This window comes from Prosopis cineraria, unplaced genomic scaffold (genome assembly GCF_029017545.1).
Source record: "Prosopis cineraria cultivar Desert tree isolate PC_DT_omini unplaced genomic scaffold, ASM2901754v1 PC15, whole genome shotgun sequence".
Lineage (NCBI taxonomy): Eukaryota > Viridiplantae > Streptophyta > Magnoliopsida > Fabales > Fabaceae > Prosopis > Prosopis cineraria.
In genome coordinates, this window is record NW_026555346.1 from 2,444,622 (window position 1) to 2,468,388 (window position 23,767).

At 33.4% G+C, this 23,767-nt stretch overlaps 3 protein-coding genes across 5 annotated transcripts; all 3 read left to right on the forward strand.

The window, feature by feature from the left end:
• The first annotated feature begins 340 nt into the window (after window positions 1–340).
• Window positions 341–5,564, forward strand: LOC129294632 (probable glucuronosyltransferase GUT1). Of its 2 annotated transcripts, XM_054933069.1 has the most exons (9): window positions 341–504; window positions 605–967; window positions 1,866–2,012; window positions 2,114–2,178; window positions 2,912–2,981; window positions 3,935–4,153; window positions 4,560–4,703; window positions 4,817–4,952; window positions 5,044–5,564. In XM_054933069.1, exons 1-9 carry the CDS (start codon window positions 373–375, stop codon window positions 5,271–5,273), a joined length of 1,506 nt encoding a protein of 501 aa, XP_054789044.1. In that variant the 5' UTR covers window positions 341–372; the 3' UTR covers window positions 5,274–5,564. The 2 variants fall into 2 exon arrangements, with proteins under 2 accessions (XP_054789044.1, XP_054789045.1); XM_054933070.1 differs by lacking the exon at window positions 1,866–2,012.
• Window positions 5,565–10,439: 4,875 nt separating this feature from the next.
• LOC129294194 (psbP domain-containing protein 4, chloroplastic) lies at window positions 10,440–13,003 on the forward strand. The gene is made up of 5 exons (XM_054932379.1): window positions 10,440–10,836; window positions 11,550–11,653; window positions 12,146–12,257; window positions 12,373–12,600; window positions 12,702–13,003. Exons 1-5 carry the CDS (start codon window positions 10,449–10,451, stop codon window positions 12,764–12,766), a joined length of 897 nt encoding a protein of 298 aa, XP_054788354.1. The 5' UTR covers window positions 10,440–10,448; the 3' UTR covers window positions 12,767–13,003.
• Window positions 13,004–16,115: 3,112 nt separating this feature from the next.
• On the forward strand, window positions 16,116–17,939 carry LOC129294078 (bidirectional sugar transporter SWEET1-like). Of its 2 annotated transcripts, XM_054932188.1 has the most exons (6): window positions 16,116–16,189; window positions 16,271–16,307; window positions 16,407–16,502; window positions 16,971–17,250; window positions 17,339–17,458; window positions 17,547–17,939. In XM_054932188.1, the coding sequence occupies exons 1-6, from the start codon at window positions 16,153–16,155 to the stop codon at window positions 17,694–17,696; spliced, it is 720 nt and encodes a 239-aa protein (XP_054788163.1). In that variant the 5' UTR covers window positions 16,116–16,152; the 3' UTR covers window positions 17,697–17,939. The 2 variants fall into 2 exon arrangements, with proteins under 2 accessions (XP_054788163.1, XP_054788164.1); XM_054932189.1 differs by lacking the exon at window positions 17,339–17,458.
• The last annotated feature ends 5,828 nt before the right edge of the window (window positions 17,940–23,767 follow it).

The following is a 23,767-nucleotide window of genomic DNA, read 5'->3' on the forward strand; positions in this document are numbered from 1 at the left end:
TTTTCTAAAAATGTCATTGATAAAGAGGCCTTTAAAGATTTCATTGATATTATAATATTTTGATGGATCAAATTAATAATTACTCGGAGAGATTTTATTATAGAAAAAATGTCAATATATCACTTTCAAAATTGATAATTTGTTCCAACAGAATTTAACTATTATCATTGACGGTGAAAATGAAGCAGACATTTTTAATACCGATATCATTGAATTATTTCATACCAATTTGTTTAAATCTGCGATTATGAATTCGTTTCTTGATAATGGCATGTTATGTGAAAATTGGATTGTGGGCAAGAATGTATTATTATTAGTAGTATTATTAATCTCAGTAAGCCAAGTGGAATTGCCCACACGAAGGGGGGTAAAATGGGTGTCCTGCTTCTACCTTCGCCGCTGGCAAGCCCGTATGGAATGACCACTTCGCCGACATTAGTGAACTGTGAAGTGAGTCAAATTTCTCGATTGCCCCGCCCTGCGGCGAACACCGGAAGCCAAACGGTACGTTTTCCACCTATTGGTCCTGCGTCGGGGATGAGCTTCAGCTTCCCTGCATCTGCTGCGCGCTAAAAATTCACAGTAGCATCATCAATTGCTTCAGATATCAGTAATGGCGAGTGGGAGTTACAAATTCAGGCCACAAGCCCCTCATCACAATCAGTTTATCTGCACCCGAACGCACCAGATTGGAGCTTTATTTCTCGTCGTTGCCACCTTCTTCTTCACCAGGCTCTTCGATCATTCCTTCATTCCATGCAGCTTATCTGTTGATCAAGTGCGGCCATCGCTCGACCTAGTGCACGGTGGACCCTACTCTTGGCCGGAGAGAGGGTATGGGTCTCAGCTTTCTCTTAAGATCTACGTCTACGATGTGGAGGAGATCGACGGTTTGAAGGTCTTGATGTATGGAAGGGAAGGCAAAATCACCGAGAATGCTTGTTTGAAAGGCCAGTGGGGAACTCAGGTTATTCCTTGCTTCTGTAATCGGGCAACCGTAGTTTAATAAATTAGATTCTGCTAAATCTACGTGTTGCACATAATGTTTATTTAAGTGGGGCTCTGCGTTTAGAATCGAAGGTGTGCTCAATACTTCATTTGCTTTGACATTGCTTGTTACTTGAGCTCCGTATAATCTGCAAAACAGAATGCCCTAAAGTATATAATCTGGAAAACAGAATGCCCTAAAGTATGTGAGTTGTGAATCATTGATCATGCAAATATATGGATATCCGAGACATAACGCTACATGCGTGTCAAAGAAAGTCGAGCACACCTGTATCACGATCTTCTACCAAATAGATTGATTCAACTGCACATAACCCATGGATCCTCGCAGTGATGTGCACACACGCACGCACCAACAAATACAAAGTTTTGTGAGATTCTGAGTTGGAAGAATCGTTCTCCTTCTCAAACCAGCTTCAGCCTACGCAGTTGTGGTTATGAATAAAATTGAAAGATTGATATACTTCCTTTACTAATCTTCAATTAAGCTTCAATTAGAGCATCTGATGGAGGACCCGCACCTGCCACCTTTTATTATGAAAGAAAGTTTATCTTCCAATCTTTTGCCCAACTTTGAGATCATACAGTGTTAACCTGTATCATTGCTTGTTTCATGCTTTATAATAGCTTTATTGTAATCTCTAAGCTCAGGCCAAACTTGGAGGTAATAGATTGATGCCACAATTCATCGCCAACGTAGAGGAAATTTTTAGTGCCATTACATGTTTCATGCTTTGGAGAACTTAATTGTGATATCTTCTTTGCCTCAATTTTTTTTTTCCTTGCTAATTTCCACTTTGTTCTGTTAAACTAGCATATTACTTGGATTTCTAGTTCTCTAATGGCTACGACTGTAGGTCAAAATACACAAGCTTTTCCAACAATCAAAACATCGAACAGAGAAGAAGGAGGAAGCAGATCTATTCTTTGTCCCATCATATGTTAAATGTGTTCGAACAATGGGTGGTCTGAATGATAAAGAAATTAACCAGACCTATGTCAAAGTAGTTCTTCATTTCCTTGTTTGAAGTAGTATGCGCCTTTGTTTATATGCATAGTGGCTAATGGTGGAAAAGGCTAAGGTGAACTCTTTTTTTGAGCTCAGGTTTTAAGCCAAATGCCATATTTTCGGTTATCTGGAGGTCGTAACCACATATTTGTTTTCCCCAGGTAATCAGAAGATAATTATATACCAATCATGGTTTTTAAGTGATGTTCTGTATATAAATTATGTAAGACGAATCCATTAAGAAATGTTTAGTTATGTTGGAAAAAGTGTTGTTTAAGAGAATTCGACGCTACAAATGCAACAAGTGTGGAATTATTGAATTGACCCTTCTCCCGCAGTCTCTTTTGCATTTGTTTGACCCATACTCATCAGTATGTTAATGGCTTCACTGGCATGCTCTTCACTGTGATATTGACATGTACTAAACGGTTTTTTTCTACAGTTTTACGTGCATGGGCCTTTTTTATTGTACCAATTTTCAAACCCATGCCTCTGCAGTATAAAGCATAGCAATGAACCGCAAAGGCACAGGGTAGCTACTATTTGCATGCTACTTTGATAAACTAGAAAAGATAAACTTTGAAATAAGTTTTTTTTCAGTGGTTTTTTGGCAGAGGAAAATTTTGGTGATAATTTAGGCTTGAAGAATTCATAGTAAACAAAGTATCTTAACTTCATATGGTCCACTGAGTAGTTGATGAAAATGTTCTGCAATCTTTGGTGACACAGCTATATTGTTTTGAATATGGATCTTAAGGATTTAAACATACACCATAACAATAAACTCAAATAATTTGTTTCTGTGACTCAAACGATTTCTCTTTTCAAGTACTCTTTGGTTCCACATTGCTTGCCTTGTAGCTAATGCAGAATTTTGAATTTTCTGATTTGCAGTGGGGCAGGAGCTCATTTGTTCAAATCCTGGGCAACATATATAAATCGTTCTATTATTCTTACTCCTGAGGTGCAGTTAATGCTTGTCATGAAGCTTATAAATTTTACTTGACATGCTTTAATTACTAAAATTTGTCTATAAGGTTCAAACTGTATATTTTTTGGGCAAGTTTTTTTGTCTTTGACTTCGACAAACTGGAAAAAATCATTTCTCGTAGAGAGCAAGCTAAGGAATGAGGAACAAAGTAACAACTAACGAGTCTAATACATGTGCAATATTATGGATATACCAACAAACACGATACTTGAACAGAATATGTTGGGAAATGTGATGTAGGAATACATCAAAAGGGCCACTGACAAGGCATGAAATTATTTATTTAACATTTTTTTTTTGTGCTTTTAGTGAAACTATCAGAAAAAAGGTTTAAACTTATATGAACCATTAAACATTCATGTCTTGGAACAAACTGAAAATTTGGCTTAAAAAAGGAAACAGACAGAAAAATTGGCTGTACGCTATGATGCTATTCTTTGTTACTGGTGGTAAATGGTTAGTTTTGGGGTGATTAGTAAAGGGAAAATTACATGTACTTTTGCTGGTATGCTGGAAGACCATAATTAATTATCAGGGATCAAACATATTAATTAGGGTTTTCTAGGTGACTGGAGGGAACCTACAAATTGATTCCTGACACTGCCCCTTTACTTCTTTACATACTAAAATAACAATTATCGTATTTGCAATACATCACAAATCCATCAGTAGAGGCCTAAACCTCTGACTATTAACCATGATCATTCTATGGAGCTGTGTTTAGACTATAAACTAACGTGTCGCAAATGCATCCACTTCAATCTTGTGAACTAAATGTTAATCTAAATGTGCCCAAAAAAATATGATTACCTTTGGAAGTTTGTGGTCTGGATGCAAAAATCAATTATATAATATAGACAGATGCATGAGGTCCATATGGAAGTTTTATATTTACTATATGGTTGTCATTGAAAATTGCGACATAGGGTGACCGGACTGATAAGAGAGATGCAAGTGCCTTTAATACGTGGAAAGACATCATTATCCCTGGTAATATTGATGATGGTGTGACTAAAACTGGTGCTCCAGTGGTCCAGCCACTGCCTTTGTCAAAGCGGAAGTACTTGGCAAACTATTTGGGACGTGCACAAGGAAAAGCCAGTCGCCTGCAGCTGATACAGCTTGCGAAACAATATCCAGACAAGGTACATTATCTTCTATGTCAGTAATTCTTGCCAAACTCATCTGAGCAATGGGCTAGTTTTGAGGATTTTATCTCGTTCAACATGGAGTTTTATTGATTTGCTGAGTTTGCTTACATTTAGTAAATGGTATGCTAACACAATGTGGTGGGATAAATGCCTACTGCCGTTTACTTGAATTTCTGCATTTTGTCTTTTGAGCAATCTCTAAAAATTCCTTTTTGTGGGAAAGTCATCTATTTGTTCCACTTATATGCACTCAAAACACCTGGTGAACTTTTGTATCTCATGTCTGTTTGTGCTGCTATATATATATATATATATATTTTAACGTCATATTTCAGGCTAGGGTAAGTCTTCATTGTGATATTATTATGCAGCATGTATGATGTATTGATGGATTGAACAGTTGGAATGTCCAGATTTGAAATTCAATGGACCTGACAAATTGGGAAGGAAAGAATATTTTGAACACTTGCGCAATGCAAAGTTCTGCCTTGCTCCACGGGGGGAGTCATCTTGGACCCTTCGCTTTTATGAGTCTTATTTTGTGGTCTGTTTGTCTTGCCCTCTCTTTTTGGGTCCTTTTTTCCCTTGTGCTTCTGCTGGGGCCAGAATGTGGGCTTTGCTTGAAAGAAATGAAAACAGTGATATTTTACTTGACAGGAATGTGTTCCAGTTATACTATCCGATCAAGTAGAACTGCCTTTCCAAAATGTCATTGATTACAGTCAGATATCTATAAAATGGCCATCCAGTCGAATAGGTGCGGAGCTGTTGCAGTACTTGGAAACGATACCAGGTCAAAAATACTTGCTGCCATTTGCCTCTTGATTTACGTACCATGTCCTTTCATCATCTTTCAACTTTGTGAAGTGTGGCCTGTTTTTCAGATGAAGATATAGAAGCAATCATAGCTCGAGGAAGACAAGTAAGGTGCTTATGGGTATATGCTTCAGATTCGGCACCCTGCTCAGCAATGCGCGGTATAATGTGGGAACTGCAGAGAAAAGTGAGGCAATTTCATCAGTCAGCTGAAACGTTCTGGTTGCACAACGGATCTATTGTAAATAGGAACTTGGTTGAATTTTCCAGATGGGATCTCCCTGTCCCGTTGCCTTGATTAGCCGGGGGATACCTTATTCTTGTGTTTTCTATTTCCTCTCGCATGGCTATTATCTCATCTCCAAATAGCAATTCACTAGTTCACTTGTTCTTTAGAATTAATATACTAGGCGCTGTTTAATTCTTTAGCAGCTAGCAATAGTGGAACCCAACTTGCCCCTTTTAATTCCGAAGCATTCAAAACATTTTTGTTGTTTTTATAAGTTATAATAGTTGAATGAGTTGTTTGTAATGGGTAACCTGCCCATTGTTTTCTTTTTTAAGAAAATAAGGCTGCTCTTAGTACCAATGGTATGAGAATAGGATTGGCTATTAAATCAGTTAAGGCATTAGTTTACGGTTAAATGGTTGAATTGAGGTTAGATTAGATGTAATTAAATTAATATATTTAAATAGTATAGAGAAGTTTAATTTAATTATCTTTTTTTTATTATAATTCTAAAATCATTGTTGATTTTTGAAGATGGTGATCACACAGTGTTTAAAGGAAACAAGAAATAAATTTGTTTGAAAAGGTATGTAAATAAATATTTGGATGAAAAAGAATCAATTATAAAAGAGATGAAATTAGTATGTTTTCGTTTTTGAGGTTGGACATTGAGCATTTTTTTATAGACAAATTATAACCAAATTAAAATGATATTATATGAAACCAAAATATAAATAAATAGTTGCAAGAATGGAGATAAAAGAAATGTTCATGCATGAAAAAAATAAGTCCAAGGAACTAACAAAAAATGAATAGAAATGAGGATTGGATGAATATTTGATGAATTGTGCTAAAGTTGACTTCGCCTCTTTTTTTTTTTTTTTAAGTTAAGGGGTTAAGAGGTGAATTTATAATATAAATGTTTTAGATTGGTTGTAGTGTATTGCATGAGTTTTAAATGATCTATTGAATATAGTCTAAAAATTGATGTAGGCTTTTAGCACATTTGTTGTGGTTTGAGCACTATAGTTGTGAACTATTGTGAAAAAGGAGTGAATTTTGTAAAGGGTGTTTAATTTTTGATAAAAAAATAATTTGATTGTAAAACATGTGTCATTATCTAGAGTAAGAAAAAAACTCTCTTTAGACACCTAAATCACCTTGATTAGATGTCAAACGGAGAAATGGGACAAGTCAAAAATTCATCCTGAGTGCCATCGGACTTGTGTAATAAGCCGCAGCACATGGCACATAGGCAATATGCCGAGGCACACTTGCAGTAAACCAAGGCACTTGTGTTGTTTTGTGCACAGTTCAATGATTGGGTGTTTATATGCAAGTGTTTTGATTCTTTCTTTAATTTCTATGCTTCGCACATATTTTAAACTTTAATTTATAAATGTTGCAGGTGTATGTGAGTATTTTAAATTATGGTAAACATAACTTTTAGTTCCTGTATTTTGTTTGCACTTTGCTTTTGATCCCTATACTTTTTTCGGTGTTTTAGGTCCCTATACTTTTATTTTTCATTATTTTCGATCAGCTTATAGGGACCTTAGAAGGACCCAAAATAATAAAAATAAAAGTGTAGGAATCTAAAATATAAAAAAAAGTATAGGGACAAAAAACAAAACACGAGTAAAGTATAAGGATTAAAAGTTATGTTTATCCTTTAAATTATAAGAACTTGGGATCTCTCTCTATATAATTTTACAAATTTAGTAATCTTTATTGGGGTTAAATTCTTAATTACCTTAGTTTTGGTAGTTAATTGTGATTAAGTAAGTCAGATTTTACAAAATGGCCCTGTGAATAAGCTAAGGATATTTAAAGTTTCAAACTTTGGTATACTAAAAAAGTAAGCACGTGCAATGGGATGGATATCATTATCGATAAAGAGTAAAAGAAGAACATAGTAGAAGTTAATATAAATGGAGACAGAATTATTTTCTTAAAAATAATTATTGAATGTGAGACTGTTAATATTATTAGTACTTATGCACCTTAAGCGATGGTAAAAGCCAATCTTAAGGAACTATTTCGAGACGATTTGGAGGGGTTGATTCAATACACATTACAAGATTTCTCTTGATTTCAACAGTGAAAAATAATCTATTCTTGATTTCTCTTTGGCTTATAATTTCAAAATTGCCAACACTTATTTCAAAAAAAGGAGTGAGCATTTCATCACTTCTAAAAATAGAGTCTTAAAGTCACAAATTGATCTCTTTTTGGTAAGGCACACAAATAGATGGCTTTGTAAGCATTGTAAAATGATTTCTTGGGATGCTGTAATGACACAACACATTGTCTTTGTCCTTGATGTGTGTATTATGAGTAAAAACAAAAAATATTGACAAGTGGTAACTCTAAGGATTAAGTGGTGGCAATTGAAACGTGAGAAGCAAAAGATTTTCAAGCAGAATCTTTTAGCCAAAGGAATTTGGAAATCTCAAGAAATGTTAGCACCTTATGGGAGGATGTGGCTAAGAAGGTAAGAAAGATTGTAGAAGAAGTTTTAGAAGAATAAAAAAGTTTTGATACAAGAGACAAGGAGTATTGGTGGTGAAATAATTGTGTATAAAAAAATAAAAAATAAGGAGGAATTTTTTAAAGCCACCCATCTATGCAATAATGATAAAAATTGGGAAGGATGTCATATAGCAAAAAGAAAAACTAAAAAGACGGTAAGTGAAGCTTGTTCTAAAACATTTGAAAAGTTTTATAATAGTCTTGGAATAAAGAATGGATAATGAAAAATTTATAAGATTGCCAAAAGCAAGAAAAGAAAATTAAGAGATTTTGAACAAGTAAAATGTATAAAGGATTAAGAGGAAAATATTTTGATCATGGATGGTGATATTAAAGACATATGAGAGACCTGCTTTTCTAAATTTTTCAATGATGAGGGGGTTCATATAATAACTTAGAGGATTTAGTAACTCTTGAAGGAGAACAAAATTTATTATTTTATAAAAGGATACGCGATTGTGAGATAAATGAAACTTTTGAGAAAATGACAAATGATAAAGTCAATGAAACTATTGCATCCCTATTGAAGTGTAGGTATATGTAGGTGAAAAGGTAATACGATGGTTAACCAAGTTATTTAATAAGGTCTTACAGTCCAAGAAATTACTCGATGAGTAGAGAAGGAGCACCTTAGTTCTTATTTACAAAAATAAGTGGGATATTCAAAATTGCAATAATTAGAGAGGGGTTAAATTTATGAGTCATTTAATGAAATTGTGAGAAGGGTGATTGAACATAAGTTAAGATTGAAAACTAGTATTTTTGAAAATCCTTTTGGCTTCATGTTAGATATAGTGACTATAGAAGTGATTTATCTACTAAGAGAATTAATGAAAAAGTATTGATGCAAAATGTAAAGATTTACATATAGTTTTCATTGATTTGGAAAAAACTTATGATCGTATACCAATAAGTACTTTAGAAAGCATTGGAAAAGAAAGACTTCCGGGTTACTTATATTCGAGCTATACAGGACATGTATGAAGGGGTAATAACTAGTATAAGAACGTCTGGCGACGAAACAAAAGACTTTCCTATAAAAAGTGAACTGCATCAGAAATAATCTTTGAGTCTTTATTTGTTTGATATGGTTTTAGATGTTTTGATTGAGCATATTCAAGAGGAAATCTTCAAATACATGCTTTTCACAAATGATGTAGTTTTTATCACAGAAACGAGAAATAAGATTAATTGTAAACTTGAATTATGGATAAGGATATTGGAGTCAAAAAGTTTTCGGCTGAGTAAGAGTAAGATGAAATATTTACATTATAGTTTTGATAAGAGATTGGTGAATATTAAATTGGAAGTGAAATTGAGAGATCAGATTATATCTTAAGTAAAAAAATTTAGATATTTGGGAGCTACATAATGGAAAAATTGATGGAAATATTACACACAAGATAGAAGCTAGGTAAAATGGAAAAAAGCTAAAAGAATTATTTACAAGCGTAAGATATCCAATAAACTTAAAAAGAAGTTTTATCAAACTGCAATAAGACCATTAATTTTATATGTAGTTAAATGCCGGGTCTTAATGGGATAGCAAGAACATAAAGTTAGAGTTACAAATATGAGAATGTTGAAATGGATGTGCGTACATACACGTAAGGATAAAATCTGAAATGAATGCATATAAGAAAAAGTGAGCATCACAACTATTGAAGGAAAAGTAATAAAAAATTATTTGAGATGATTTTGACATGTATAAAAAAGATCACGAGAGAAACCTGTGAAGTGAATGGAATACATAATTTTAAGTCATGTCAAAAGGGACAGAGGTAGGCCAAAAATAACATTTTTTGGAAGTTATTGATCAAGACCTTTAAAAGCTTGATAAATAATAGAACATAATGATATCGTATAATCTATATAGGTGACCCCACCTAATGAAATAAGACTTATTGTTATAATATTGTAATCTGGCATAATTAATGTTACATTTGATTATTTTTAATTGCATATGTTTGCCTCTCATAACTCTTCTAACTGATATTGTTTGACACATAATTAAATATTAAATGCTCATAACTCTTCTAATAAGAATTGAAGCCTCGGTAGGTTACTTTGTTATAACAATCAAACATCATGAATCAACAAGGTACATTAGGATTGTCTATGATCTTCAAGCAGGGAATTAAACCAAACATCCCACAAGTTTATAATACTATAAACGGAGAAAAAGGATAGGAAAAATGCTTAGATGGTCATAATGAATTTCAGAATTGAGAAAAACTTAACTGTAGAATAATTACATTTAGGTCTCACATGAAAAAATTAATTATTATAAGATTATTTGATTTTTTCATGTGAGTCTTCAATGTAATTTTTTATTAACTTTTTCAAAATAAATTTCAATAAGCAAATGAAATTAAGAAAAATAACAAAATATTTAAATAAAAAATTTTAAAATCATGATTTTTGTCCCCATAAGTGATCTAGGAGATTATATCATTATCATTAAAGGATTCTTTAAAGAATTTGACTTGACAAAGACTTCAAATTAATAAATAGTAACAGTTGAAATTCTCACTTTTTTTCCACGGCCCCGCGGTCGTTGTTTTTCAGTTCTTTTGCCAACTTTCGTGGCTTAAAGTAAAATGCGGCGCAAAAAGATCAAAGGGAAACCCTAAATGCAAATCGCCACGTGTCAGCCAAACGGAACTTGTCAGCAGAAAAAGCGAACAAGGATTCGAGCTTCCCACGCACAAGATGAGCATGTCCACAAAAATTCTAGCCTTGGGGAACTCGGCTTCTACACCATTCTTCCTCTCCGCTGCGGACATGGCAACAGTTCTGTTCATAAACTGTGTTTTTTCTTGGAGCAATTCGAAGCATACGCTAACCCCTCCTTCTTCACATTCGATGTGTCGCTCTTCATTAGAAAATGAAGCTCTAAGAACAAGAGCTGCTTCGGGCTCGAAAGGAGCTGACTTTGTCAACGGAGAAAGCGAGAAGCGTTCAACTTTACCGTTGAACCGAAGAATGGTCTTGGCTTCTGTGGTTTCCGTACTGGGTTTTCCGAGAGACAGTTTAGCGGCGGTGAAACAAGGTCTCCTAGCAGGAAGGATCCCTGGTCTATCCGAGCCTGATGAACGAGGTTTGTACTGCTTTCCTTTTCTTGATTACGGAGTCTCTTGCTATTGACGAAAAACACAAGTCTGAAATAATATTTTTTTGAAGAGGTACGAGCTAGTCTACCAATTCTTTCGTAGTTTATGATTAATAGGGGAATGGATCCTCTTTTTTTTTGGGTCAAATAGAGAAATGAATCTATGGCATTACATAAGCATGAACAAAAACAAAAAAGTAATCCAAATTTTCAAATGAAAGCATGAAACCCAGAAGGAGGTGTCTTGAAAGATTAAGCTCGCGATTTGTTTACTAGAATGGAATGAAAAGGTTTGAAAAAGTAAAGGTAGAAATAAGATGATGAAAGGAGAGGTGAGTACATTGAAAAGGAGAGAGGTAATTTATTTTATAAAGTTGGAATCATGATTCATGAAATTTTTTAGAGAATGTAATGATTCTCACATTTGTAATTTATATTAATGAGTTTTATCATGTTATCCGAAAGGGAGGTTTAATTCATTTTTGTTTTGATTTTTTCAATATATTCCATTCTATTCCTTTCTAGTAACCAAACATGACCAAAACTTTGACCTTGACCATGAATAAAATGTCTTTTAAGCTCCAAATTTCTTGATCCAAGATGTGCTTTTTCGTTTTTTACAGTTTCAAGCGTCAGTTCTCTAGTATTATTACAGCTTTTACGTGAAAGTGACATACTGTAGCAAGTATTTGATCAGACAGGTTGGAGGACATATCGCAGGCCAGATGAGAAGTCTGGAGGACATGGAGTTGGATGGAGTCCCATCATCCCTTACATGTTCTCAGTGCCTGAAGATTGGGAAGAGGTGATAGTTAATAATCCCTAACATTTAGTGATGGAAATCTGCACTATGATTCTATCATGTCTCAGATGGTCCTCAGTCTTTAAAAGTCCAATATCGAGCGCCTGAAATATTTGATGGTCTAAAGTAGGGAGAGATAAGAAGAAAATGGTAAATTCCCCTTATATGGGCTCATATGTGCGGAAGTGGAACTAGGATACATCAATTTACTTTGATCTTATCGGGATTTGACCATACCGGTATACCCTTTCTTTATCAGGAAAGAGCTGAAGTCTGATTCTTGGGTATTTGCAATCAGGTTTTTCTATGCAATTCTGACATATGGAACAGCTTTTACTGAGGAGTCAATAACGTGATGCTAAGTTGCATAAAATATTCGCATGTTATGCTTTCATTAAAAAAAAAAGTACTTATTATCACTTTGGAACCTTAACCAAGTCATCTTTCTCTTCTGCTTGCTTTGTTCTGTCAACTTATGTATTATCTGCTTAACAGGTACCAGTATCAATAGCAGATCTTGGTGGCACAGAGATAGATTTGAGATTTGCTAGCTCAAGGGAAGGACGCTTGTTTGTCATTGTTGCTCCTGTTCTGAGATTTTCTGATGGTGAGTTTGTCCTATTTTTATAGTCCACTTTAGTTTTATGGAGACAACAGAAAAGAAATTGATGAAAAGATTAATAATTTTAGATTCTAATTAATGTTTATACCATATACAACAGATCTTGGTGACGATGCTAAAATAGAAAAAATAGGCGCTCCAGAAAAAGTGATCAACGCTTTTGGTCCGGAAGTGATTGGGGAGAATGTGGAAGGGAAAGTTCTTAGTTACAATGTAGCAGAATATGAAGGAAGAACATACTACCAGTTTGAACTAGAGCCTCCTCATGTACTTATTACAGCTACTGCAGCTGGCAACCGCCTGTACTTGTTCAATGTGACCGGCAATGGTATTAATTAACCTTCATCTGCTAGTAACTAATTTTGCAACTTGAAATCTTGACAGCCTTAAATAAAAAGAAAATTGAACCTAATGATGCCTTATTTGCAGGTCTCCAGTGGAAGAGGCATTACGATGATCTGAAGAGAATATCAAATTCTTTTCGTGTTGTTTGATTGGGATCTTCTGTAAATTGAGAGATCACATAAGAAAAGTATTACGTATCTTTAGCACAGCGAAAGACTTTTTTTTTTTATCCGCTCCTTTGTCTGATTAGTGCGTTGCGCAAGTCTAAAGATAATAAATTTGGAATCCTATCGTGTGTAATTTAGTCATCCGATATGATGGTTACAAACTGTATCACAGACCTCATTTCCCTCACAAAATACTGTATCACCTGCATTTTGATTCTTTGCCCTCTACAGTCTCATTGTGATAGTGATCCGTAATATAAAGGAAAAATAGTCGACTCTATCGTCATTCATCAACATGGCAACTTCAATGCATGATCACAAATAGAGTTATCTAAACAGATTCTCAGTGATTAATATTCAACCCTTACTCAAGTTTCTTGCTTTCATGCATCATGCACGTCAGTGTGTGTTCTGATCTGGTTCTTATGTGACCGGGAGAGAAACGGAAATGTCAGCATGGTAGACAGATCATCCACGCTTGATAGTCCGTAATGCAGGTTGCTAATGGAAAATAAAGCTAGTTGGGAAATTTTGGGAGGATGAAAAATGAATGGTTGAGGATGAAATAGTACGTCATCTAAGGATAATTTTGAGGAAATAATTCTCAATTCGTGGGCAGCCTCTATATGGCACAGATAGCTTTCCACCAAGCAGGCACGTAACTAACAAATATTACAGTTAACTAGAAGAGGATTCCATGTACCCTAAAAGTGGAGAGCTTTTTCCACAAGCATGGCGCCATGAAAAGTGGAGGCCTCTGTTGCTTAGGGGTAGTATTTATGGTAAGGGCAATTGCTTTTCCCTCACAGTGGCTCCAAGGGCTAAATGCCGTGTGACCGAAATGGATGGTTATTTCGGGTGCTTGTGATGATTGCTCAGCTGGAAGCTCCTGATATCTTCGTCAAATTTTTAGCCATTTCGATAAGTATAGCTCAGGTGGAGCTAAATGTTGGTCATAACTGCTCAAGGGCAGTTCAAATAGAACAAGTGAACAACACAGAAACGTTTTGAAGAAGGATCGGAGCAAATTGGCTACCATTTGATTTCCTAAGTAGTCGTTATGTGTTCTTGTGCAGATTTCCTCGAAGAGGGTAAGATTAGTTCGTTAAGCAATGAGCATGAGCAATAGGAGTGAAAAATGAGGGCGTTAAGGTTCAAGAAGAAACACGCTGCGTGAGTTGGTACAGCCCCCCCAACTTGATGTTCATCTTTTATATTGCGCTTGTTACTTAATCAGTGGGATTTTAGGCACGGATGAAGGGAAGGACCATCCAACTCGAGGCGATAAAATGGTGCAGTCCCTTTGAACAGGAGCCCATGATGACTTAACTACTCATTTAGATAAAGTTTTGGTTTCCACTTTGCAGTGTGGCCGCACGATAGGAATCGAAAGTGGGTTATCATGGTTTCTTTCTATTGATTATGAATCATGTTGTTCCCTATAGCGTTTTAAGTACATGAGTTTGCAAAACATATAGAGACCTAACGCTAATAAATAATTACGAGCATGAACTTAACAGAAAGACAGTGCAGATCATAAGGATCAAGGTGTGTTTAACAGTGCTAATTATGCTTTGTTTCAAGGTAAAATTGATAAAAACGCGGCCTGTCAATTTCCTGGAGGGACCAACATAGCCTAACTCAAATATTGTGATCCAACCAGAGTGAGCCTAACTCAAATTCCTGGAGGGCCAATGAGCCTAACTCAATAATTTGACATGCGTGCTCTGGCTCCAACATGCATACAATGCTTGTTCATCCATCTTAGTGCATAGTTTTAGTTGTTGCGTGGTAAACTGGTTGATGGCACCCTGGTTTTCATATTACTAGGCCGCTAATTGAAACTGCTTACGCCATGCTGGGAATTAATTTAAAGCTTTTGAAAAGATTGCATTTTGTCTTTTCCCTAAAATAAGTATAAAAAAAAAATCAGTAAAAATAGTTGTATGGATCATGGAGTATAATGAAATGTGCATGGAAAGAGTTAAAAAAATAAAAATGGGTGGAAAAAGGGAGGAGGCAGATTATTTATTGTTTATGAATAGCGTAATTTTCTATATATTTTATCATTTATATGAAAATTTGAATTATTAATTATCATGTTTCACGTAAGTGGAAACATAACATACAATTGCCCAATTAATGAATAATAATTAAGGTAAAAACCTGATAAAATGAAGGAAATAATTGCCTTATGGCTAGCTGTGTCTAATTCAATTGATATGCCATAGTTATTTGAGTCCCCCTGATATCTTCATGTACGCACGATGACTACAAACCGAACTAAATCCAGACTTCTTGCTCGCTTTGATGCTAACCAATGGATGCTTATGCGTTTGATTTCTCATTTTATCCTTCTCACTTTTCCTAATCTTTATTAGTCTTCTTTTGTTTAAGTATACTTAAGGAGTACCTTTCAAAATAGCTTAAATTACTTAGTTGAATACTTCACAAGTTTATATTTTTATAATATATCTTTTAATATTTAGATGTTAAGCTTCCTTTGTATTCTAATATTTCCTTTACTATTTTTTCTCATTTTTTTATTTTCTTCTTCTTTTTGTTTGGGTTTGTACCTTTTATAATATCAGGTCTATTCATTTCTTATTTTCTCTTTATTTTTTAATCTCTTGTTTGTTTTTTTTATCTTTCATTTATTTTTTTAATTATATTTTTTATATTAAGTATGCTTAAGAATAATATATTCTACTAAAATAGTTTAAGCTATTTGGTTGGATATTTTTAAACTTATATATTTATATTATCTTTTAATATTTAAATATAAGACTTTTTTTATATTCTTATAATTTTCAACAAGAAATCTTTTTAAAGTAAAAGTAAACACTGAAGCTCCAGTAAAATAATCAAAGTTGATTATATCGGGCAGTGCAGTCAAGACGCGTGTGTGTGATCAAGATTCGAAATGTATGTATTTTACGAAAGTTAAGATTTCATGTGAAGTCATCAAGCAAAATGTAAATATCTTCCTACACAAATTGCATAGGACAACACCGAAGACCTCGACCGTCACCAAAAAATTAAAAATTAAAAATCATGTGCTCTGCTAAAAGCGCATGTCAAGATTTATTATTCTCGCAACATTTGACATGAACTTTTGTTGAATCCATTGAATTCTAGGCGGCTTCAAATTTTTTGCAGGTTTAGAAACAATTATCCCTCAGGCGAGTTATTTTTATTTTCAAGGAAATTCTCTATACTTTCTAATTTCAGGCATAGTTATTACGTATAGGGTTGTGCCAGTGGTCACCTTTCCTATATATAATCTCCCTCGTCCCCTTCCCATACTACCTGTATTCCTTTTGCACTTCTCTCTCTCTCTCTCTCTCTCTGCGCATATCTTCTTCATCATGGAAAATGTTGCACATTTCTTGTTTGGCATTTTTGGTGCGTTTTCTCCTTTATCAATCCCTCTTACTTTTTTCTCGGCTGTTTGTCATTTCTTCTTGTTTTGGTTGTTTGTTGCAGGAAATGTTTTCGCCATGTTCCTCTTCTTATCTCCAGCGTATGCATCTCATAACTGCCTCTTTCTCTCATTCAATTTTCATTATTCTGCCAATTCAGAGTCAATACTGTGAGAAATTCGGCCTGTCTTTGTCCGCAGAATTACATTCTTCAGAATCATAAAGAACAGATCTACTGAGAAGTTCTCCGGCATTCCTTATGTGATGACACTGCTGAACTGCCTCCTCTCTGCTTGGTAACTATCTCTGATTTTTCTTCTTTATTTTCTACTATTCCGCAATTTCTTTCTGCACTATTTCCTGGTGTTTCCTTTCTTAATCATGTACTTTCATTTACTTTATTGTTGCGATTTCTTCCATCACTATTACTCGGCCTCGCCTAGGTGTAATTTCTCATCAAGGGACAATATTTCTTTTTGCCTGTTAAGTTGTGTACTTTAATTTAAATTAGTTTTTGCCATCCATGAGATCACAAAAGTGCTAACTACTACGTAGCACTGATTAAATCGCCTGTTGATTTTTCGCACTCCATTTCTAAATCATGACACGGAAATCAACATTGTTATCTTCTTCCTGACAGTTGCATGTTGTCTTAGTCTTAATCGAACTGGTTTATATGGGAAAAGAAGAGGTTGGATGAGTTTCATTCTAAAAGAGTAAGAATGTTCAATTATACGTGCTTTGTTCGGTGTTCAAATCTTCAGGTATGGCTTGCCGTTTGTGTCCCCCAACAATTTATTAGTTTCTACCATCAATGGCGCTGGAGCAGGAACCGAAATCGTATACGTTCTGATCTTCATCACGCTGGCACCCAAGAAAGAAAAGGTTAAAATCATCGGACTCTTCTCCGCCGTGCTCATAGTATTTCTCGTCGTCGTCGTGGTCTCTCTCTTTGCACTGCGCGACTATCCCAGAAAACTCTTGTGCGGCCTCCTGGCATCTATATTCTCCGTTGTCATGTACAGTTCACCCTTCTCAATCATGGTAGGCCAAGTTGGATTTCACTATCTTCACTCCATCGAACATTCTGTTTATTAATTGAACATGTTGAGATTATTAATATGATATGCAGAGACTGGCGATCAGAACAAGGAGCGTGGAGTTCATGCCATTCTTTCTGTCGCTATTTATGTTTCTGTGTGCTGCTTCGTTCTTTGTGTTTGGTCTGCTAGGTCGTGACCCCTTTATTGCAGTGAGTAGAGTCCAATGCTGCATATTTCTGGTTTGATTCGGTTTTGAAGTGGACAGTGTTGTGTTGAAACAAGTGAGTGATTTTGCAGGTACCGAATGGTGTGGGTTCGGCTCTGGGGGCGATGCAGCTAACATTGTATTCTGTGTACCGCGAAAACAGAGGAACACCCAAAACAGAGGAGGAAGCTCTGGAGATGGGTGAAGCAAACCAAAACGTCCCCACAAAAGAAGCAATCTAACTCGCTCTTCGTTGATTAATTTATGATAAATGGATTTGGTTTAATGAAGAGGGACCTGCCAATGTAATTTTTGATATATTATTTTGTTCAAGTTGGTAATTTCCCCTCGCCGTTGTTCTTCGTTGTTCTCCATTAGAAAGTGAGCTGGAACTAGGTTTAGTTTACTTAAAATCTTTTGTTTGTTGTTTGCTTGTTTGCTTGTTTTTTTTGCCAAGTTTTTAAATAACAACCAACTTCATTGAACCCTTGACCTGTCTGAGGTGGAGTTTTACTGCAGGCCTGCATGCGTTTCTACTTCCATTTAGGCATAGAGAAAGAGAAGAAGCAGCATTTTAGTTTTAAATATCGATTTGAATATGAATTTTTTTAGCTTGATCTGCAATTAATATGCAGACTTTGATTTACAACAAAGAAGTTAGGCTGAATTTTCTATCATGCATAAAAATACCGTCCGGATTATAAGTTTTGCTGGCGGAAACTATTAGACATAAATAGAATCGAAACCACAAAATCAGAGGCAAAAACCAAAAATTGGTTGATAAAATTATAAATAAAAAGGAAAAAAAATAAGGAAGCAAGCATGAGTGCGTGCATTCGTTGACAAATTGACTAATTTATTAAGAATATAAATTAGTTAAAAGTACATAATAGTAGTAGATGAAAGAAATAATATTTTTGTTAATTTCAAAATACCATATTACTTGAATTGTTGAGGTCATAAGTGAAGCAATGATTGGGTGAAATGGGTAGAACTGAAAGAGCCGAATTCGATTCCACGACAATTTGGGCTGAAGCTAAAGCCTAAAACCAACCACCAAGCCACAAATTTAAAGTACAATAACACAGCTTTGAACTTTTGGGCCGAGCCTTCCCCGTGGACCACGCTTCTCCAACCTTTTTCGGCCTTCGCCACATCTAAATTTAAACTTTTAACTTTTAATTCTTTTAAAAAACAAATCTTCACTCTCCATGCCAATGGGATATCTTATCTTGTTAATGTCTCACCACGAATTTGTGTTTATATTTGGCCAAAAAAGAAGGAAAAATGATAATAAAATTTATCTAAAATATATAAATAATAATTTAATTTCTCAAAGTGTCATAATTCCTCTGAAGTCTCTATAAATTTTTCTGTCATTATTAAATTTATATAAATTATCAAATTGCCCTTATTGAAAATAAATGATTCATATCTTTTCTTTTTATAATTATTAATTTTCTTTTTATATTCACAATAATGCAACAGCAATTAAGGAATTTAACATATAAATTGTAATTTGTTATTATATTGTTACAAATTAAAAAAAAAAGTTGTGAATATGAGAAGAAAAATTATAAATTTATTTTCAACAAAGGGTAATTTGGTATAATTTCATTAATGACAAAAAAACTTTAAAAAATTATGACATTTTAAAAAATTAAATTGTCATATATATATATATATATTAAAGGGATTTTATTATCATTTTTTCAAAAAAAAATCCATATTTATATTAATTATGAAAATTCATATCCATTATTTAGAGTTAGACATAAATATCTAATTTGCATTATAAGTTAAGAGCCAGGCCACGTGAGGTCTCTTTAATTTTTCTTTTGTTGCTTGCTATGTTGTACTCTCCTACCCTTTAAATATAAAGTATTTTTATCTTAATACACACCGCCCCATAGAAATTATTAGTTTTTTTATTTTTTAAAGTTAAAGAGGTAGGCACTATAAGCTGAGGAAGCAAGATCGAATCTACAACCTCCTACCTACAAAATTTTGCATGCCACTGGTTGTACAGCCATTGACATTAGTTAATATTTTAAAAGTTTTGATTAAAGTATAAATTTAATTATTTAATTTACTGGCATTTTATTTTGTTCCTTAATTTTATAAAGCGTATTTTTAGTCCTTTCACTCTAACACACTGTTAGTTTTATTTTAACAAATTTTTATATTAAATTTTTAAATATTAACAAAATATTCTCAAATGTTGACATGTTAAATTTAATTTTTTAAAATAACAATGATTGATATAAAAAAATAATCATTTAAACTAAAATATTAGGGTAAGAGGACTAAAAAAATATTTTATAAAATTAAAGAGTCAAATTAAAACCTTATACAAGATTAGAGGACTAATCTTATATAATGTTTCATTTTACACTTCCAATCTTATATAAGATTAGAATTATACCTTAGCCAAAAGTTTTTTAATTTTTCACTTTTCTAAATGCATGCAAAATGGCCCCATTAATAAAATGAGGCAAAGTACCTTACTCATTAAAACCCACTTTATATTTAATTATTTTTTAAATACTATGTTTCTATTTTTTATAGAATAAAAAATTGGTAGGTGTTTGGAATTTAAATATTTTTTTATTTTTATTTTTTGTTTTAAAAATAAAAATATCTTTGATCTGTTTTTTTTTTCTCACAAAAGCACATTTTTATTACTAGAAAGTGCTATTAGCTATGATCAATTATTGTTATTGGTTGTCATCATTGATCATCATAACTACAATATATTCTTTATTTGCAAATTATTTTCAAATTAATATAATTGAATATTTTTTTAGAATTTTTTTTTAAAAATAATTTTAAAAACTATATTGTAAAATAGAATTTAAAAATAAGAAATCGAAAAACAATCAATCATGTTATCTCTTTTACACTGAGAGAATCTAAATCTTAAATTTCTACTCTTATTTCATATTACCTAGTTGTTGGTTTGAACATGTAATGTTAATTTTTATAAAGTATAACTATTTAAACGTGGATATAATTGTTCATATTTCATTATCAATATTTGTTAAATTAATCATATGTGGTTGAGTTAAATTAAAATTGTTAAAATTCAAATAACAAATGTGATGAGAAGTATGCTGTTGAAGCAAGGCAAGGTGAGGATGGATGAGATACGGGTGTAAACAGTCGTTGTGCATTTTCAAGAGTAGAAAACACAATGGTGTCTTTTTTGTCAAAGCACGTGACCTAAATCTTAATACATATCATGGCATTACGTTGCATTACATGAGGCATGGATGGCATTCACATTACCATCCACCGATTCCTTCCTCCCTCCCTCGCTGATCCAAGTTTAGGGTTTCCCTCCTCCTCCACTAGTCTACTTTCTCCTTTCCTTGCATGGCCCTTCTTCACTTTTCTTTTCCTCTTCTACGCCTTTCATCATCCTTTCATTTATACTTTTCTCACTCCATGCACACACAAAAAAATCTCCCTTTTTCTTTTTGTCTTAATTCATTTCCATTGGTTTAAGGTACATAAGAGGTCATGCATTTTTCAATCAAATTATAGTACCAGTTTTAAATTTTAAAATTTACATGTTTAAGACCTAATTACATGTTTTTGTTCTTTTGATAAAGCATTTTTATTCAAGGTTTTGGTTGATATGAATTTAAAATAAACCATGTAAAATGATGTGTTGTCATATGATGAGAAACATTGCTACACCCCACACAACCATAATGCACCTATCCTAGGGCATTAGATCTAATCTACTCAAGTATCATATAATGAATTCATAGTGATGCTTGTTGCCCTCGAGGTTCATTTTGGTCTTCTTAATAAGCTCTTCTTCTCAACAGATGCAACATGGTGTTAAATGTACAAGGGTGTGTGTGGATTAAAAAATTCCCAACTAATATTAGAATGAATTGAGATTTGCAAACCGAAGTTATAATGAAAGTTTATGTCTTTAGCATAATTTATATTTGGATACCTTTTTAAAAAAATTAGTTGGATATACTAAACTTTGTTTGGATTATTTAATGTAGAAACTGGTTTATATGCATAGTGGTAAAAATATGTTACTTTTATTATATATAATTGTGTGATTAATTTGATTTTTTAGGGAAAATAACAAACCTTAAATTACATTTTTTTTTATATTTCAAGGAGGATTAATGGCTTTGTGAAAGAGTAGCGTTGGCTTCACGGAGTGGAGATGGCTTCATGAAGAGCAGCATTGGGCTCACAAACGTGAGTCTCTCCTTCGCGTGATTTATGAGATCTTGAAGGTAGAAGGAAGAAGGTGATGGTTAAGATTGTGATGACATGAAAAAAATTGAGAAGAGAAGGCAATGATACGATGTTAGTGATCAAGATCCCTTAAAGTCCTCTCTCGCCTTTACCTACCACCATTGAGAGAAAAGAGATTGGGAGGTGAAGTAAAGGAACAGAGGGATTAATACCACAATATTGCTAGTGTCATCCATCATCGCACAAAAAAAGTTCTTTCTTCTAACTTTAGCAAAAATGTTCTTTTGGCCTTATTGCTTGTTTATCTTATTTCTTAAATCTTTCAACTAAGATTTGGACCACCCTGATACAAAGCATGGATGCATGTTTATGCATGTTTATGTGTTTTCATGTTAAAAAAGCATCTCAAGGCTCACCTCTTGGTGACAATGAATATGAATGTCAGTGATTCAATTTACAAGGCAATAAATTTGATAATAGTTTAATAGATGGTAATATCATTCAATAATATACAAGGACATTATTTTTTGCATCAGTTTAATGTCCATGTGACTTTAAGACATTAATCATCACCCTATATCAAGATAGAGCGCAGAGACTTAGCTAGAAAAAATAGAGTGTATGAGTGTTAACGTTACTTTATTGATGTTAACAATACTTGGGTTTTTTCACTGATATGATTGATTTTTCTTTTTCTTTTTAAAAAATATGATTTAAAACACATGCACAAGTATAGAGCTGATAACAAGGGGCTAATACATTAAGGGGTTTTTGCATTACATGGTATTGAACTTAAGATCTCATGCTTAAAAGACTATAGTCTTTTTGTTAGGACCAATGCCTATTAGTACTCATGTATCTTAAATTTATTATGCTTACTATATCTTTCAGGCATAACCTCTTATTAATAGGGTTTAAGATTGGCTCAAAAACCCACATAATTGTTTATTTAATTTTCTGACTACACAAGTACATAATTTTAAAATTTATGTCATTTTTATATATTAATTTTGAAAATAAAATAAATTAAGAAATTTCAACCCATGTTATTTTTGAAATATTAACAAATACTTTTTAACAATTTCAACAACATGCTGACAAAAAAAAAAACAAAAAATACAGGCCTAAAACTTTTCTTAACAATTTCAACTACAAGCGAATGTATAAGGGTCTGGTGTAAACATTCTTTATGCAATATTCTCCTAATTTTTCAGTACGGCTTAAAAAAATATTGCATTGATGAATGATACAGAGGTTTGACCTTTGTTTAAACCTCAACACACACAATTTTTTTACAAGTATAGTAGATTATCTATCAAGAGACGATAAAAGTAGTGTAAATATTTGCACAAACTAAGGACTATATTGATAAAAGATATGAGGTTATTGTCATTTTACCATTAACATGCACATTAGCTATGGGTGCGAGGCATATTATTTAGAGCATATGAAAAATATAACTCTATATGTTGTGTACAAGTATGATAATTCACGTTGACATGTTAATCAGGGAGGAAGGGGAATTTGAGAAAGGCAATAATGGGAGAGAGACCCCAGGGGTCATATGCATGAGCTTATGTTGCGACACACTAGATCTAAAGGCCATTGTTTGATGTATCATATATCACATATGGCATTCAAGTTCCTATTCCCTTCTCTCGACTTGCTCCACATTTTTTTGCACGCAAAGTACTCTCTCCTTCTATACTCTCCCCCCAGCGTTGAATTCTTCCCTTCTTTAGTCATTATCATTCATTCATTCACTCATTCACAACAAAGCCCCCTAACAAACACAATATATTTTTTGTTTCCCCCTTTTGATTGCACATGTTCATCTCTTTATGTGTGTGCGTGTTTTTTTTCAAAAAAAAACCTTGTGACAATAATTTAAATGGGCTTTTTTAGAAAGAAATTTAAATACATTTTATTTCATCATATACTTTCTCTGTTAAAAAAAGTAATGCATTTTTAACTAAATCACACCCCAGTAAAATAGTTAGTTATCTTCAAACTAACATCATTTTTTCGTATTTACTTCTATTTAACAGGATGTTTCATTTTAAAATAAACACAAAATGATTTA